The 15,053-nt window shown below is 46.8% G+C and overlaps 1 protein-coding gene across 7 annotated transcripts in view; it reads left to right on the forward strand.

Annotated features, from left to right (window-relative positions):
* The window catches only part of ATP2B3 (ATPase plasma membrane Ca2+ transporting 3), a 348,827-nt gene that overhangs the window by 199,267 nt on the left and 134,507 nt on the right, over positions 1 to 15,053 (forward strand). For all 7 annotated transcript variants that reach the window (XM_086940211.1, XM_086940208.1, XM_086940205.1 and 4 more), the window contains one exon: positions 2,314 to 2,528. In XM_086940211.1, the coding sequence (XP_086796337.1) occupies positions 2,314 to 2,528 (215 nt within the window). The remainder of the gene's footprint in view (positions 1 to 2,313; positions 2,529 to 15,053) is intronic.

Genomic DNA, 15,053 nt, shown 5'->3' on the forward strand with positions numbered 1-15,053 from the left:
CCAGTTACTGACCAACCCAAGATGTCTGCCCTTGTGTCAGTATTCGGGTACTGACCAACCCAAGATGTCTGCCCTTGTGTCAGTATCCGGTTACTGACCAACCCAAGATGTCTGCACTTGTGTCAGTATCCAGTTACTAACCAACTCAAGATGTCTGCCCTTGTGTCAGTATCCGGTTACTGACCAACCCAAGATGTCTGCCCTTTTGTCAGTATCCGGTTACTAACCAACCCAAGATGTCTGCCCTTGTGTCCTATCTAGTGGAGCATGGCACTCTGATTCCTGTGTAGAGTGGAGAGCGGGTGGGTGGAGCATGGGCGTGAGAGCGCCTCAATACCCCCTTGGGTGATTAGTGCGCTATGCAAAACAATATAACATATCATAAAATAACATAACAGAGTAATATGTCTTTGAGGAAGAGAGCGAGTGTTCTTGCACGAGTAACATGTGTGTGGTGGAGGGAAGCAGCACATTGCCAGTGACTACATTTGTTTGAAGGAGAGAGTGGTAGACTTCATACAAGAGTGATAGATCCTTGGGGTGTAGACGTTATCGCGCTTGGGAGGGGTGGATGGTGCTCTTGGTGGCTCACAAATTGGAGAAATATTTGACTATTTTGAAGATTTCCTTTGTGTGGTTGGCCGCGTAGTCGATGCGGGTGGTGAGGGCTGTTTTCTAGGGTCCTTTAATGTGCTGGTGGTATTTACTGAGGACTATTTTGTGAGCTGCTCTGTCAGGAGGGTTCGTGGTGGCGCGTCATCATATCTCCATCCATTCCTCATCCATCCGGAGGCCTCTTGATCTAGGGTTGAGGGTGGGGGGGTTAAAGGTTGAAGGTTGAAATTGTTGTCGATGTTGGTGATCTTGCAGTCGAAGTAGTCTAAGAGGGTGTCGCTAAGGTCATGGGGCCTCCCTCGCCGATCTATGGGACTTTTTGTCCCATAGATTTGTGCATGCAGTAGAAACCCACAGCACATGCTCGCAATTAGACCTGGCACAGGTCTCAGCAGAGGTTCAATGCTCAGGACAGAGAGAGGCAATATCTAGGTGCATTACACCACACCGGGTCCATTGCGATGAGTGTTACTTAGGGCGAAAGACACAGCCACACAAAATGTATTTTCATTCAGACAAAATGCACCTTGCAACTACAGCTACTCACTAGGCCCGATTCACAGAACTAACTTAAGACAAAATCCTAAACTTACTATCATTTTGGTATTCACAGAAGGCACTTATTCGTTTCGGTATTCACAGAAGTTAGGAGTCCTAACTTTAGGACTCCTAAATGCCTTCTGTGAATACCGAAAGGCTTAACGTTTGGATTTTTCTCAGTGTAGGAGTAGTAAAGTTAGGACTCTTAACTTTACTACTTCTAAACTGAGAAAAATCCAAACTTTAAGACTTTTGGTATTCACAGAAGGCATTTAGGAGTTTTAAAGTTAGGATTCCTAACTTCTGTGAATACCGAAATGAGTAAGTACTTTCTTTGAATACCAAAATGATAGTAAGTTTAGGATTTTGTCTTAAGTTAGTTCTGTGAATGGGGCCCACTGTGCTGACTTATTATACCACACTCTAAACATGAGAGCCCACATCAGCACTGCCACAATTTTAATATGTGATAATCAGGTTACACTCAGATTTCTGAGCCGGGTGCATTCTCAAATTGAGCTATCTAAAGACCATTCATGGAGGAGGGAGATGGTTTTCTGTAGCGCTTCATAAGAGGAAGACTAGCTCTAAGCACTGCAAGAATGGATGTACTTCAGCCTGCACTTTGCTGAGGGGGCTTCTCTCGCCTTTATATACAGCACCCTGGAGTTTCGTCATGAGTGGCAGGGAGGGATGAACAACCAATCTCGTCAGGATAAGACTTATAACTCCTGCTTTTTGGAGCAACTATTGAAATAAATACGGCTATGATACTCCTCACAAGCTGATCAACACCTACACAGTAGGTGGTTTCTTTTCACTTATTTTGAGACTTATTTTACCTTCCTCAGAAGGGTGAGCATGGGGCTGTTAACCAGGATTTTAACCGGTGAGTTGCAGTTTCTATATGGACCTCCGCATCAGGTGCATTGGCCCATTGTGTGACTTTATTGACCAATAGGTACAGAAAGAGCAATAAAGAGATTGGCAAAATGTGTCTCCTGGGTAAGACTTGTGGCAGACTCTGCATTTGTAGTATAGGCTTGACTGTTTGTTCCTTGTGCTCTGTTCTGTCTGCACTTCTCACTACTCCTTGTTCTGCGCTTTTTACGCGACTCTTTCCTAGTTTGTTCACTCACTCTGTCCTTGTGGCTACAGGTCTGGTTATGTCGGCCATCACGGTGATCATCCTGGTGCTGTACTTTGTGATCGAGACCTTCGTCTTGGAGGGGCATGTCTGGCTGGCGAAGTGTACCCCTGTCTACGTGCAGTACTTTGTCAAGTTCTTCATCATCGGCGTCACTGTGCTGGTGGTGGCCGTGCCCGAGGGCCTTCCCCTGGCTGTCACCATCTCTCTGGCTTACTCGGTGAAGGTGAGTGGACACTGGCGCGGGCACGTGTGCAGGCGCCAACGCGAGTGCAAGCGCAAGCCATTAGTGAAAGATGAACTGGCTGTTTGAAGCTGCTTGTCCACCTTCCACAAATAGGTGGACACCCGGCCTCCATTTTAAAGGAGGCGGAGCTTTCTGCAGGCTAATGTAGTTTGTGACTGCAGCCACCTGTAGGGGCAATACCAGCCAGAGAGGTCCCTGGGACACCCTTTGCCCCCTTCAAGGAGTGCCCAAAGAGTTCACTACCTCTGTGTGGAACACAGTCAGCGCACCAGAGTTTCTTTACCTTTGTGCCGGCATCTATACAGGGGCGGCTCTAGGTTCATGGTGGCCCTGGGCAGGAAGCGTAGGTAGGGGGCCCCGGAAGAGGGGGTCTGGGCGGGGCGGAGCGCGGAGGCCAGTGAAGAGGGGGGGTCAGGTTGTTTGGAAGTGGAACAGAGCCAAAGGCCACCAAATCCCTGCCAGGGGCCGCCACACAAATATGTATTCATCCTCAGAGGATTATTATATTAAGGATATAAATTGATGTGGTGGCCCCTGGGGTTTGGTGGCCCTGTGCAGGTGCACAGCTTGCACATGCCTAAGGCCGGCCCTGATCTATAATACAGCGTGTGCAAAGGGCAAAGAGTCCCTCATTTGCATTAGGACATCCCCCAGCCCAACAAGGCCACGCCCTTTTCAGCTCTCAATGGCACACATGTAGCATAGGCACAATCTTAATTATGGAATGCTCCGCACAAGCGTTTGCTGTGTCTTCTACTAATACATTTGAAGAGAAGCAACAATTACAATTTGCTTGAAAATGAAAAAAAAACACAGAAACATCAAATAGGTGCAGGGGGGGTTTGTAAATGCGTCCCTTAGAATATTCAGGGGCTGGATACTTTACTCACCTAACATTACCATCAGAATATCAGAGTGAGGAGCAGGCCGCAGCGCTTTTTGAACATTCATTACAAGCTTAAAATGCCGGATGTGCGACCGTTGTTAGTAGTCGCAAATGGGAAATCGGACCATTTACGACCACTAAAAAGGATGCACTAAACCTATTTTGCGAGTCATTAACCTGTTACCGAGTCGCAAAATAGGTTTTGTGAGTCACTATTAAGAAGGGCCGTGTCTAGGGCGTCCCTTCGTAATAGTGAGTCACAGGGGGATGTAAGATTGTTTTGCAACCGCAAATGCAGTCGTAAAACAATCGCATTTACCACCTATTTCAAACTTGTGGTAAGCCAGTTGCAAATGGGAATGAGTCCCCAGGGACCCCTTCCACTTTGTGATTGGCAGTAAAAATGTTTTTTAAGAGTGATCCCACGGGCCACTGCCGGCTCTTAAAAAATGAAAATGAAAAATGTAGTTTCTATTTTTGAAATGCATCCTGTTATCCTTTAGGAAAAACAGGCTGCATTAAAAAAAAACTGCTGTATTGAAAAAGCACTCACAGACATGGTGGTCTGATGACCGCAGCAGGCCACCATCCTGATGAGTGTTGGCCATTTCCAATGGGTCGCATAATGCAACGTGCTTTATGAATATTAATGAGGAAGGTCATTTGCGACCCATTTGGGAATTGCAAACAATGTCTCAGACACTGTGATACATCAGTGTTTGTGACACGCAATTTGCAAGTCGCAAAACAATGCAAATTGCGAACACTGAGGATCATACACCTGGCCCACAATGTAAACCAGCGCGTGCAGTGAAACCAGCAGCACTGCACACAGTTTGCAAGTAGATCCGCGACCTCTAGGTGGTGCAGACGCCGCTGGGCAGATGTGCACACAAAAGGGGTGTGTAGAGTACACGACAAACAAAACTCAGACAAATTTCTCTGTTTGGAGAAACTTCCCTCACTCACATACCGAAGTATGTGACATGCTTCATCATCGGGCCTGCTGCAAAACGCCCTGGTGTAGCCACATCCTGGGCGGAGCATTGAGGAAGGGGAAAAAATAATAAATTCCACACTACGAGACGTACAACCAAATAATTTCAACACATACAACATGCAACACAGAATGAGGCAAAAAGCTGTGCAAAAACACCCTGTGGCTGAAACTGATAGTGCGACAAAAAAGTGCAGTACGAGGAAGTGATTAAAACTGATCTAGGGTGCCAACTGAGAGAATTGCTTTATTAAACATAGCTTGGTACCCCTACCAGGACTAAAAGTAAGAAAAGGATGGGAAATATCTTCTTGAGAAAGAGAAGTTCCTCAAGACTTCCCTCCTACCACTGCTGAAGTCAACATGTTTCGACCGCTAAATTCATGCCTAAAAGGTCACCCCAGTCTTCATCAGGACTGTCGCGATCAGCACCACTGTTGGCCCTCCCGTAATTCGGTTGATGGACCCCCAGAAAAGAGCAGGTCTTCTGGATCCGTACTCTTCTAGGTCTTCTAAGTCATATGTGGAGGCTGATCCCAAAAGTGCGGGAAAACATTCACTGTAAGGGAGCAAAGAGAGGTGATAGAAACACCCGGTTCTCACAATCACTCTCTTTGAAAAACCCCTGTCTGTTCCCAGCATCTTTATTCATAATGTTGCTCGTGATGTGTTGAAAAATCTAAATAATAATAATAATAAGACTATAGCAGTATCCGTGTACCTACTATGCTTCTGACCCGGGCCCTAGACTCCGTCCCCTCGGGATCTAAAGCATCGATTACTCGTTCACCCATAGTAACAATATATGACTCTTTTTGAATAAAACAAAATACTGCGTGCTTCCACTGCCACTTCATGTACCCCCGTAACCCCCCCCACACACACTCACACACACTGGGCAGATGCCTACAGCCCTGCTGCCTACACCTGCGGTTGCTCATCTTGTTGGTGCTACTTTACATTTTTATGTCTCATATGCTACGTGCCTAGGCCAGGTAATGATGTTTCCCTCTTTATCTGTTTAAAGCAGCCTGAAGCTGCCCTGGTAGCAACCGGGCACTAGTGGGGGGTGTTAGACCCGTCCTCCTTGGCGTGGACCTTCTTACTTCCAGAACCCCAAACCGTCACCTGGGCGAGGCCACCAACTGTGTAACCCCGCCCTCTGTCCTCCCTATTATTATTATTGGGACATTTGTAGAGCGCTGCGTTACGCACACCGGCGTGTCCACGCGCTGAAAGTGGGAGAGGCAGCAAGCAGGGGACACAAAACTGAGCGGACAATTATTTAGAGTAGAGGAATGTTTTAAGTTTCGCTCGGAACCTAGCCTCCTCCGGTTCCAGGCGCAAGTCCGCTGGCAGTTTATTCCAATTAGTTGCCGCTAGGCATCTAAAGGACCTACCTCCCATGCGGGCTTTCTTGATTCTCGGGATCCTCAGTAGGCCGCCCCCTGTGGATCTAAGCGTACGTGTTGGTTGGTACACTTCGATCAATTTAGTCAGAAGGTCGGGTGCCCTGCCATTCAAGATGCGATGACAGGTACAGAGGGCTTTGTATTCCACTCTTCTCCTCACAGGGAGCCAGTGTAACTGCTGGAGGGCCGCCTTAGAAGGCGCCCTTTTAGGCAGTCTAAGAATCAAACGCGCTGCCGCATTCTGCAGCACTTGCAGGCGTGCCATGCTTTTTTCTGGAGCCCCCAGGTACAGCAGGTTCCCATAGTCCGACCTAGCTGTCACCAGAGCATGAACCAGGGTTTGACGGGCATCAATCGGGAGTAAGTCAAGGACCTTTCTCAATTTCTTCAGAATCCCGAAACAGACTCCCACCACCCGATTTATCTGGGGGCCAAAAGTAAGACCCGCATCAAACCACACCCCCAGATTGCGTGCCTCTTGGCAGGGGGTTGGGGTTGGTCCAAGGCAGGATGGCCACCATGCGGACGACCAGGCAGACTGGGCTCTCCCCACCACCAGCACCTCTGTCTTGCTGCCATTAAGCTTCAAACAATTGATGGCCATCCATTCGGCAAGGTCTTTCATGCACGAACGGAAGCCATCGGCAGCAAGACAGGGCGCGTGCGATAGGGAGATCACCAGCTGCGTATCGTCGGCATATGAGACCAGTTGGAGGCCATGGCTCTCCACAATCGAGGCAACAGGCGCGACATACATATTAAAGAGGGTTGGGCTCAATGACGAGCCCTGCGGCACGCCTTGGCCCAGAAGCACCCCCTTTGAATAGCAGTCTCCTTGCCTGACTCGAAAGCTTCTCCCCTTGAGGAAATCTTGGATCCATCTCAGCGCGGTGCCAGAGATGCCACCTCTGTTCAGACACTGTAGCAAGATGTTATGCGCTACAGTGTCGAACGCCGCGCTGAGGTCCAACAGGATCAAAGCCATAGTTTGGCCTGCATCCACACCCTCTCTCAGATGTTCCGTAGCCATAAGAAGGGCAGACTCGGTGGAATGTCGTGGCCTAAAGCCATACTGTGTCGCATGGAGCAGTCCCCTCTCTTCCACGTGCTTCATAATTTGGGTATTGACCACCTTTTCCGCCACTTTGGACAGAAAAGGCAGGAGGGAGATGGGCCTCAGATTCTCTAGTACCTCGAAGCCAAAGTGGGGTTTCTTCCGGAGCGGGAGCACCACCGCCTGTTTCCACTCCTCAGGCAGCTTTCCCGATCCGAAAGAGATGTCGAGGACGTGCCTTATATAAGGCTCCAGGACTTCCAGACTATCTGCCAAGCGTTTTGGTGACACCGGGTCCCACGGGGACCCTGATTTGACAGAGCGGCACATCACTACTAATTCCTCAAGAGGAGGGGTGCGGAAGTATGTAATATACCCTGCCGTCTCCGTGTCCCCCAATGCTACCTCAATGTCAGACCCTGTCGGCGGATTAGGGAACGTCGAGTAGATCTTCTCTACTTTCGCGGAGAAATATTCGGCAATCCGGTCACATGACTCCGTTGAGCAACTCTCCGGCTCTGTAGGTGCATTAACCGAGGTCAAGGATTTATAGATGCCCTACAACCCCCCGGATCCCAGAAGAATAGTAGCCACATCAGCAGGGCACTCCCAACCCCCCCAGTAGCAGGAAGCCTAGCACCAAGGCCCCACGATAGAAACAGAGGTCTGCCAGCGCCATCCCCCCAGGGCCCCAGCCTCCGAGAAACCTGGGCCCCCCATCGCCCCCCTGTCCAGCGGTGGGTAGCGATCCTTACCCCCCAGCAGAATGGGGCGGGGGAGTTTCACTCACACCTCCTGCCAGGAGCGGCCCCGCTCCCTGCCGGGCGGCAGCAAAGCCCCACCTCCCAACTTCAAAGAGGGCGAGCGCCAGATGGCCGGAGGTTCCAGCAGTCAGCCCCAGGCCCCAAGGCACCAGCTGGCAGGGCTAAAACTTGAAAGGGGGAAGGGGGATATAACTGAGCGACCTCGGGAGTAACGGCAGTTGAAGACTGGATGACGACAGCCCTGCAGACCTGGTTGCGGCTCACCCTGGGAGAAGAAACGACATCGGTGTCCCGTCCCTGACTCCCGGAGCCCTGCAGACCTGGTCGCGGCTCATCCTGTGGGGCAGACGAAATCCACATTCCCCCCCCGGACTCCCGGAGCCCTGAAGACCTGGTCGCTGCTCATCCCGTGGGGCAGACGAAATCCACATTCCTCCCCGGACTCCCGGAGCCCTGCAGACCTGGTTGCGGCTCATCCCGTGGGGCAGACAAAATCCACATTCCCCCCCCCGGACTCCCAGAGCCCTGCAGACCTGGTCGCGGCTCATCCCGGGAGTGAAGGAAACCTACGACCCGACCCGGACTTCTGGAGCCCAGCTGACGTGGTCACGGCTCGAGTCTCAACGCCCCGTACTGTGGAGCCAAGAGGAGTACGCCCCGTATGGCAGAGCACTTAGAAACCAGCCGCGCCTGCAGGTACGCTGTGCCCTAAGAAGAGTACGCACCGTACTGTGGAGTCAAGAGGAGTATGCCCCGTACGGCTGAGTGCTTGAAAACCAGCCGCGCTCGCAGGTACGCCGCGCACCAAGAGGAGTTTACGCCATACTGGGGAGTGCTTGTGAACCGGCCGAGCTCCCAGGTACGACGCGCACCAGAAGGAGTGCGCACCGAACTGGGGAGTGCTGGAAGACAAGGGGCGCTCAGAAGTACGAACTGCGCTGTGCATCCGCCAACCCTGTGGTACGCCACGACCCATCAGCGCTCGAAGCGGCGGGTTGTACCCAAACTTGCCGCTCTGAACCCCATCGGTATCACTCGACTCGAGGATTGCGAGTCGTACGCCTGATACCTCGACATTGTGGCCCTCGGTATCCCGCAGCTCGAGGATTGAGAGCTGTGCGCTGGATACGTGGCCCCCAACACCCGGACCAGGAGTGCTGAATTCCACAGCCCTCCCAAGCCGACAGGACTAGAGACTGTGAGTACCCAGAGCTGCCCCCAAAGTCTCCCGCCTATCCTGTCCAGACGCCCAGGCCATTCAAGAAGCGAACCTGAACCCCCCATCCCAGTGTATCTAATCCCTGACCTGTTGAGCCGCCATATATAAAGAGCTTGTTTTGCCAACAACCCATGGGTGTGGTGTCCCTTTGTAGTGTGGTGGTGACTCCGTGTACGTGAATACAAATGCCTGACTCTAGTGCTCAGTAACGTTCCAGGAGGAGAGGGGTCCCGGGGTGGCCAGGAGTACTTACCTCTGTCCCACAGAGACCTCCCCCCTCCAACAGGGGGCAGAGTGTTTCTTCGAAAAGAACAACTTTTGATATACGCCATTTTTTTTCAGTCCGCCGCAAACTGAAATTTAGTTTAAAAAAGCACAGATTGCTCTCCACAGGGAGGCTATAGAAAAGGGCGTTTATGTGCCCGAACACATGAAACCGCCTGTGGTCCGGCTATTCATGCCTCCGTGGACTGCAGAACGGAGTCCGGGGGGGGTGGGCTAAAAACTGCAGTTCTTTTTACGTGAAAATGTTACTGATGTTCTTGTGCTACAAAATAATCCCAAAAAAAGGAAAAAGGAAAAAAATCAATGCACCCGCAGTCTTTAACAACTGACGATTAAGAGTGTTACCGATTTTAAACCATGGGTGTTACCAATGGAGTACCCAGCCCACCCACAGCACAAGGCATCCAACAACAATACAAGGATGCCCACCCACAGTACAAGGACGCCCATCCACAGTACAAGGACACCCACCCACAGTAGAAGGACACCCACCCACAGTACAAGGACACCCACCCACAGTAGAAGGACGCCCACCCACAGTAGAAGGCATCCGCCAACAATACAAGGATGCCCACCCGCAGTACAAGGAGGCCCACCCACAATACAAGGCATCCACCCACAGTACAAGGACGCCCACCCACAGTAGAAGGACGCCCACCCACAGTACAAGGCATCCAACAACAATACAAGGACGCCCACCCACAGTACAAGGACGCCCACCCACAGTAGAAGGATGCCCACCCACAGTACAAGGATGTCCACCCACAGTACAAGGACATCCACCCACAGTACAAGGACGCCCACCCACAGTAGAAGGATGTCCACCCACAGTACAAGGATGTCCACCCACAGTAGAAGGTTGTCCACCCACAGTACAAAGATGCCCACCCACAGCACAAAGATGCCTACCCACCGTACAAAGATGCCCACGCACAGTACAAAGATGCCCACCCACCGTACAAAGATGCCCACCCACAGTACAAAGATGCCCACCCACAGTACAAAGATGCCCACCCACAGCACAAAGATGCCCACCCACCGTACAAAGATGCCCACCCACAGTACAAAGATGCCCACCCACAGCACAAAGATGCCCAACCACCGTACAAAGATGCCCACCCACAGCACAAAGATGCCCACACACCATACAAAGATGCCCACCCACAGCACAAGGATCCAGACCCACCTAAAGCTGCAGCATAAGGACACCCACCAACAATACAAGAACACCCACCCACAGCACAAAGACAACCACCCACAGTACAATGAGGCTCACCCACAGTACAGGGATACCTACTCACAGTACAGGGATGCCCACACACAGTGCAAAGGCGCTCAACCACAGTACAAGGATACATACCCAGAGCACAAGGACACCCACCCACAGTACGGTAAACAGACAGAATATTGAGTTTTTTATTTCGACTTGCACTAAAGTGCAGAATATCGGGATACAAAAATATCAACTGTCAGAATATCGTTGTAAAGAATATCGAGTTTAAGGTAAGTAATATCGTTTAAAAAAAATAAAAGTCATTAATATCATTTGCAAAAATATAGTTGTTAAAAATATCGTTTTTTTAGTTAGTGTTATGTATTTTAGTATGTATTTTAAATGTATGTGTTCTATTTTTTGTCTAAGTATTGCACTTGTTTTTTTAATATATGTATTACATTTTTAGAAGTTATTAATTTTATTTTAAGTACATTTTATGTTTTAGTTCCGTAGCGGGTTGTGGGTTTGTAGGAGAAAAGGGTGGAATGTAATTTAATTACAATAAATGTATTTATCATTTTTAGAAGTTTTAATTTTATTTTAATTAAATTTTGCATATTAGTTCCATAGCAGGTTGTGGGTTTATAGGGGAATAGGGTGGGAAGTAATTTAATTATAATTAATTGATTTATTAATAGTTGTTATTAATGAAAATGTATGTATTTAATATTTTGTATTATTGGTTGTGGTGATTCATTTATTATTAATTATTTATTCATTGTTTGTTAATTATAATTAATTAATTGGTCATTATGTTAATTGTGTCATTTTTTAGGAGCGGGTTGTGGGTTGATAGGGGAGTAGGGTCAGAAGTAATTTAATTACAATTAATTAAAGAATAATTTTTATTAATGAATATTTATGTATTTAAATATTTTTTATAGTTAATTGTGCTAATTGATTTATTATTTATTATTTATTCATTGGTTAATAATAATTATTTGGTAATTATATTAATTGTGTCCGTGTTTTTAGAAGCGGGTTGTGGGTTGATAGAGGAGTAGGGTGGGAAGTAATTTCATTTTAATACATTTTTTAATATTCCTATCATAATGTTTAGTTAATGGTATTTTATATTGTTAATTGTGCGAATTAATGTTTTAATAATTTTGCTTGTGAGTTTGTATTAATTATTTAATTGTTAATTAGTTATGTTAATTGTGTCATATTTTTCAACATTGGTGGTGTCATTTATAGGGGATTATGGTGGGAAGTAAATTATTTATAATTAATTAATTATTTGTTAATTAATGCTAATTAATTAATTAATTAAAACGAAATATGCTAATTGTGGAGTAAGTTTGATGTCTGAGTTGTCGGGTTTATAGTTGTACATTTTTGGAAGAATTAAAAAAAAATATGATTTGATGTCAATTGTTATTAATTAATTAATGTAAAATTAGTCACGGAAATTGTGTAAAAAAATGTAAGTGTGTGTTTTGGTGTTTATTGGGGTAGAGGGTGGAAAGTAATTTAGTTTAAATAACATATTCATTAGTTGATCATTAATATTTATTTATTCATTGATAATAATTTTTGTCAATTGTTTTGTTTTTATTTTGTTTGGGGGTTTAGGTTCAATAGCTGTAATCTTTGGTTTTATCCCCTACGCTATCCAACGCTTTCCCTACTGTTGCTCTCTCTGGAGTGTCAATAGTAATTTTTACACCTCCGCTATCCAACACTTTCCCTACTGTTGCACTTGCTTGACTAGGAATAGTAATTTTGACCCCTATGCTATCCAATACTTTCCCTACTGTTGCACTTATGGGAGTGGGCATAGTAAATTATTCCCCTTCGCTATCCAACACTTTCCCTACTGTTGCACTCTTTGGAGTGGGAATAGTAATTTTTACCCCTATGCTAACCAACACTTACCCTACTGTTGCACTCTCTGGAGTGGGAATAGTAATTTTTACCCCTACGCTATCCAACGCTTTCCCTACTGTTGCACTCTTTGGAGTGGGAATAGTAATTTTTACCCCTATGCTAACCAACACTTTCCCTTCTGTTGCACTCGCTGGAGTGGGAATAGTAATTTTTACCCCTACGCTATCCAACGCTTTCCCTACTGTTGCACTTGTTGGAGTGGGAATAGTAATTTTGATCCCTCCGCTATCCAACATTTTCTCTGCTGTTGCACTCCTTGGAGTGGGAATAGTAATGTTTATGTCTATGCTATCCAACATTTTTCCTACTGTTACACTTAGGGGGTGATTTGGATGGCGTGGGTGGACTTCAGTCAGCCCGCCCGCCACCCTAGCGGTAACGGGACTACCCACCTGCCATGCAGCGGTCCCGCCACCCCAATTATGATGCGACCGCCACAATGGTAAAATGCCATATTGTGCATTGCCATACACAACGTGGCAGGCACTGCATGGTGCCTGTCACCTTGTGCATGGCAATGTAGGGGGGTACCATAGGTTACCCCAAAGTGCAGCCACCCACCCCTCCACCACCCGGGGACCCACAATGGGCCCCAAAGCAAATCCCTGCAAGCCTTCCCATGGCCGCACAGGCGCCATGGAAAGTCCTTAAAAGCCACACATTTTAATATGGCATAAAAGAGTACTCTTCAAGCACAACTTCCCTTACTGAAAGGCATGTAAGAGTACCTACAAGAGTACTCCCCTAGTACAACTTCCCCACTGAAAGACATGGAAGAGTGCCTACAAGAGTACTCCTCCAGTACTACTTCCCCTACTGAGAGCCATGCAAGAGTACCTACAAGAATACTCCTCTAGTACTGCTGCCTGTACTCAAAGGCATGTAAGAGTGCCTACAAGGGTACTACTCTAGCACTACTCCCCCTATTAAAAACCATGTAAGAGTACCTACAAAAGTACCCTTCGAGCACAACTTCCAGTACTGAAAGGTGTGTAAGAGTATATAAAGGAGTACACCATTAGTGCTAATACCATACTGAAAAGCATGTAAAAGTACATAAAAGAGTATTGTTCTAGTACTACTTCCCATACTGAAGGCATGTAAGAGTACCTACAAGAGTACTCTTCTAGTACTACTTCCCCAACTGAAAGACATGGAAGAGTGCCTACAAGTGTACTCCTCCAGCTCTGCTTCCTGTACTGAAAGCCATTAAAGAGTACCTACAAGAGTACTCCTTTAGTATGACTTCCTGTACTGAAAGGCACTTAAGAGTGCCTACAAGAATACTCCTCTAGTACTGCTGCCCATACTCCAAGGCATGTAAAAGTACCTACACGAATACCCTTCTAGTACTACTTCTCAATATGTACAAGAGTAGTCCTCTAGCACTACTTGTCATACTGGAAGGTATGAAAAAGTACATAAAAGAGTATTGTTCTAGTACTACTTCCCATACTGAAAGGCATGTAAGAGTACCTACAAGAGTACTCTTCTAGTACTACTTCCCCAACTGAAAGACATGGAAGAGTGCCTACCAGTGTACTCCTCCAGTTCTGCTTCCTGTACTGAAAGCCATTAAAGAGTACCTACAAGAGTACTCCTTTAGTATGACTTCCTGTACTGAAAGGCACTTAAGAGTGCCTACAAGAGTACTCCTCTAGTACTGCTGCCCGTACTCCAAGGCATGTAAAAGTACCTACACGAATACCCTTCTAGTACTACTTCTCAATATGTACAAGAGTACTCCTCTAGCACTACTTGTCATACTGGAAGGTATGAAAAAGTACATAAAATAGTGCTGTTGTAGTTCTACTTCCCATACTAAAAGGCATGTGGGGTACCTACTAGAGTACTCCTCTAGTGCTACTTCCCTCTACGGAAAGGCATGTAAGAGTACATAAAAGAGTACTCATCTGGTACTTCTTCCTGTACTGAAAAGTATGTAGGAGTGCCTGCTAAAGTACTCCTCTAGAACTGCTTTCCATACTGAAAAGTATAAAAGTACACAAACGAATGCACCTGTAGTACTGTTTTCTGTACTGAAAGCATGTAAGAGTACATAAAAAAGTACTCCTCTAGTACTACTTCCTGTACTGAAAAGTATGTAAGAGTACCTGCAAGAGTACTCCTCTAGTACTGCTTCCCATACTGAAAAGCGCAAGCGTGTATAAAAGCGTACTCCTGTAGTACTGCTTTCTGTACTGAAAAGTTTGTAAGAGCATGTAAAAGAGTACTCCTCTAGTACTACTTCTTGTACTGAAAAGTATGTAAGAGTACCTGCAAAAGTACTCCTCTAGTACTGCTTCCCATACTGAAAGGTGTAAGAGTACATAAAAGGGTACACCTGTAGTACTGCTTTCTGTACTGAAAGCATGTAAGAGTACATAAACGAGTACTCCTCTAGTACTACTTTCTATACTGAAAAGTTTGTAAGAATACCTGCAAGAGTACTCCTCTAGTACTGCTTCTCATACAGAAAAGTGTAAGAGTACATAAAAGAGTACACCTGTAGTACTTCTTTCTGTACTGAAAGCATGTAAGAGTACATAAAAGAGCACTCCTCTAGTACTACTTCCTGTACTGAAATGTTTGTAAGAGTACCTGCAAATGTACTCCTCTAGTACGGCTTTCCATACTGAAAAGTGTAAGAGTACATAAAAGGTTACACCTGTAATACTGCTTTCTGTACTGAAAAGTATGCAAGAGTACATAAAAGAGTAC

Source organism: Lissotriton vulgaris, chromosome 10 (assembly GCF_964263255.1).
Source record: "Lissotriton vulgaris chromosome 10, aLisVul1.2, whole genome shotgun sequence".
In the NCBI taxonomy this organism is placed as follows: Eukaryota; Metazoa; Chordata; class Amphibia; order Caudata; family Salamandridae; genus Lissotriton; species Lissotriton vulgaris.